General features: G+C 41.9%; 1 protein-coding gene across 1 annotated transcript; it reads right to left on the bottom strand.

Moving 5' to 3' along the window:
- Positions 1-349: 349 nt before the first annotated feature.
- Positions 350-2,169, bottom strand: LOC130934017 (uncharacterized). The gene is made up of 4 exons (XM_057863605.1): positions 2,079-2,169; positions 1,492-1,980; positions 1,125-1,374; positions 350-869 (listed from the first exon to the last, which is right to left on the bottom strand). Exons 1-4 carry the CDS (start codon positions 2,167-2,169, stop codon positions 350-352), a joined length of 1,350 nt encoding a protein of 449 aa, XP_057719588.1.
- Between the last annotated feature and the right edge of the window lie 578 nt (positions 2,170-2,747).

Here is a 2,747-nt window from a genome sequence, read left to right as displayed (position 1 = left end):
CATAAAATGATATTTTTCAAAATTCAATACAAGGTTTGAACTAACACACCTATTTAATACTCTAGCTAAACTATCCAAGCAAAGGTCAAAGGAATTACCATACACACTAAAGTCATCCATGAAAACTTCCATACAGTTCCCAAAAAGATCGGAGAAAATGCTCATCATGCATCTTTGGAACATAGCTAGTGCATTACATAAGCCAAAAGGCATTCTCTTATATGCATATGTTCGAAAGGGACATGTAAAAGTAGTTTTCTCTTGGTCTTCAGGAGCTATATGAATTTGAAATAGCAGTGTACCCATCTAGAAAATAGTAGTGTGATTTACCTGACAGGCAATCAAGCATTTAATCGATGAAAGACAGTGCATAGTGATCCTTGCGAGTGGCCTGGTTGAGGCACCTATAATCAATGAACACCCTCCAGGAGTTCTGCACTCTAGTTGCAATGAGTTCCCCATGCTCATTCTTCACTGTTGTGACGTCAGACTTCTTTGGTACCACCTGTACTGGGCTGACCCATTCACTATCCGAGATTGGATAGATGATGTCAGCTTCAAGCAATCTGGTCACTTCCTTCTTCACAACTTGTAGAATGGTGGGGTTCAGTCGCCTTTTAGGTTGACAGACAAGCCTTATTCCCTCTTCTAAGAATATGCAGTGCTCACAAACTTGAGGGCTGATGCCTACTATATCCGCCAAGCTCCACCCAATAGCTTTCTTGTGTCTTCTCAGCATACTAATCAACTGCTCCTCCTGTTGGGAGGTGAGTTCCCTTGCAATGATGACTGGGAGCTTCTGATTATCCTCAAGGTAAGCATACTTGAGGTGGGGTAGAAGGGGCTTTAATTCAATTTTCTGCTTATGGCTAGGCACTTGATCATTTGGAGCGATTCGTAGTGGCAAGGTATCTTTGGTAAGCTCAGATAGTTTCTCCACACTTGCATCTTACTCTTCTACTTCTTCTTGATGAACTTCAGCCACAGTTTCATCAATAATATTGCACTGAAAGATGGAGTGATCTTCCCTTGGGTGCTTCATAGCTTCATCTAGGTTGAAGCTCACTGTTCTACCATCTATCTTAAAGGACTAAGTTCTTGATGAGAAGGCATCCAATTTGAACCTTGAAGTCTTTAGAAATGGCCTTCCAAGCAGGATGGATGATGGTCTTCCTGAGTCGTTAGGGGGCATCTCCAAAATGTAAAAGTCAATAGGGAATGTTAGTCCCTTAATGCTCATTAGCACGTCCTTAGTAATTCCAACCACCGAGATTATGCTTTTATCTGCCAAAACAAAACGTGCTGCCAACCTCTTTAAGGGAGGGAGCCTCAAAGCATCATATACAAATAATGGAATAATACTCACACATGCACCTAAATCACACATGCAGTCAAAAATTTGTATACCATTAATAGTACAAGTAACCATGCATGGACTCGGATCCCCACATTTTTTTGGTATGGCACCCATTAAAGCAGAAATAGATTTACCTAGAGGAATAGTTTCTAAATCATGTATTTTATCTTTATTCATGCATAAATCTTTTAGAAACGTAGCATACTTAGGTACCTGGTGAGTAGCATAAAAAAGGAGAATAGTTACCTCAACCTTTTTGAAGATCTCTACCATCTTGGGATTTAGCTCCGTCTGCTTTCTTGGTTGAGCCGCTTCTTCTTCAACCACTTCTTGTACTACATCCTCTTCTTCAATATCCTTTACCTCAACAATGTCTTCAACTGGGATGTCTGCTTTTGGGCTTGGCTCTTCATGACTCTTCTCTTGCAGTATGGTTCTGGAACTCAAAGTTATGGCATTGATTCCTCCTTTGGGGTTAGGTAAAGGTTGAGAAGGAAGTGCACTAGAGCTTGCATGTTGATTGTTGAGGGTGGAAGATGGTTCCAATCGGGAGATGAGAGCTTGTAAGGTGGAGTTAAGACCGTTTATGGTGGAGTTAATTGAGTTTTGAAGGTCTTTTTGTCCTTGAGCAATAGAGTGATGCAACTCATCATTGGAAGAGGAAAGGGGGTAAGTAATTTGAGGGGCTTACTGCTGGTTGTTTTGAGGTGCCCGGGCTTGCCTTTGGTGAGATGCTCAGTAAGGCTGGTTTTGGTTCTGTTGATATTGGTTCTACTGATTGCTGTTGTTGTTCTACCTCTGATTTCCACCATTGTCTCTGCCTCCCTGGTTATAGTTGTCCCTACATCCTTGGTTGGATTTATCTTGCCAACCTTGATTGTAGTTTACACCTTGGTTATAATTACCGCCTTGTAGATAGTATCCTTGATTCGGACGGTCATAGAAGTTATGGGTGGCTGCCAAGGTGGTGTCTTCATGATAGAGATGTGGACATTCATCAGTGTAATGAGTATAGCATGCACATATTCCACACACTCTCTAAGGAACCAGCTATTGGCACTGTTGTTGTGGAGGAGGCTGAGGTTGTTGTTGATTCAGCTTAGCTACTTCAGTATGTTGGTCATCTCTCCTAGAGTCTGCATGAGAGCGGCGGTCTCACTGCTAGAGAAACCTCCGTAATAGCCTAAGGATGGTTATTCCTGTTCCTGTGGTTCTGAGTAGACACAGCTAGATTGGTGATCAGTTGCCATGCTTCTGTCGTAGTCTTGTACTTCTTCAGAGAACCATTACTTCTGTCGTGATCAGTTGTGCACATTCATCCTCAACATCAAATTCAATGTTCTTGGAAGAATCTTCTATGACTTTAGCTTCCCATGGAGGTTCTGCATCT

The sequence above is a fragment of the Arachis stenosperma genome, chromosome 6 (genome assembly GCF_014773155.1).
Source record: "Arachis stenosperma cultivar V10309 chromosome 6, arast.V10309.gnm1.PFL2, whole genome shotgun sequence".
Lineage (NCBI taxonomy): Eukaryota > Viridiplantae > Streptophyta > Magnoliopsida > Fabales > Fabaceae > Arachis > Arachis stenosperma.
This window is presented reverse-complemented; position numbering and strand designations above follow the sequence as displayed.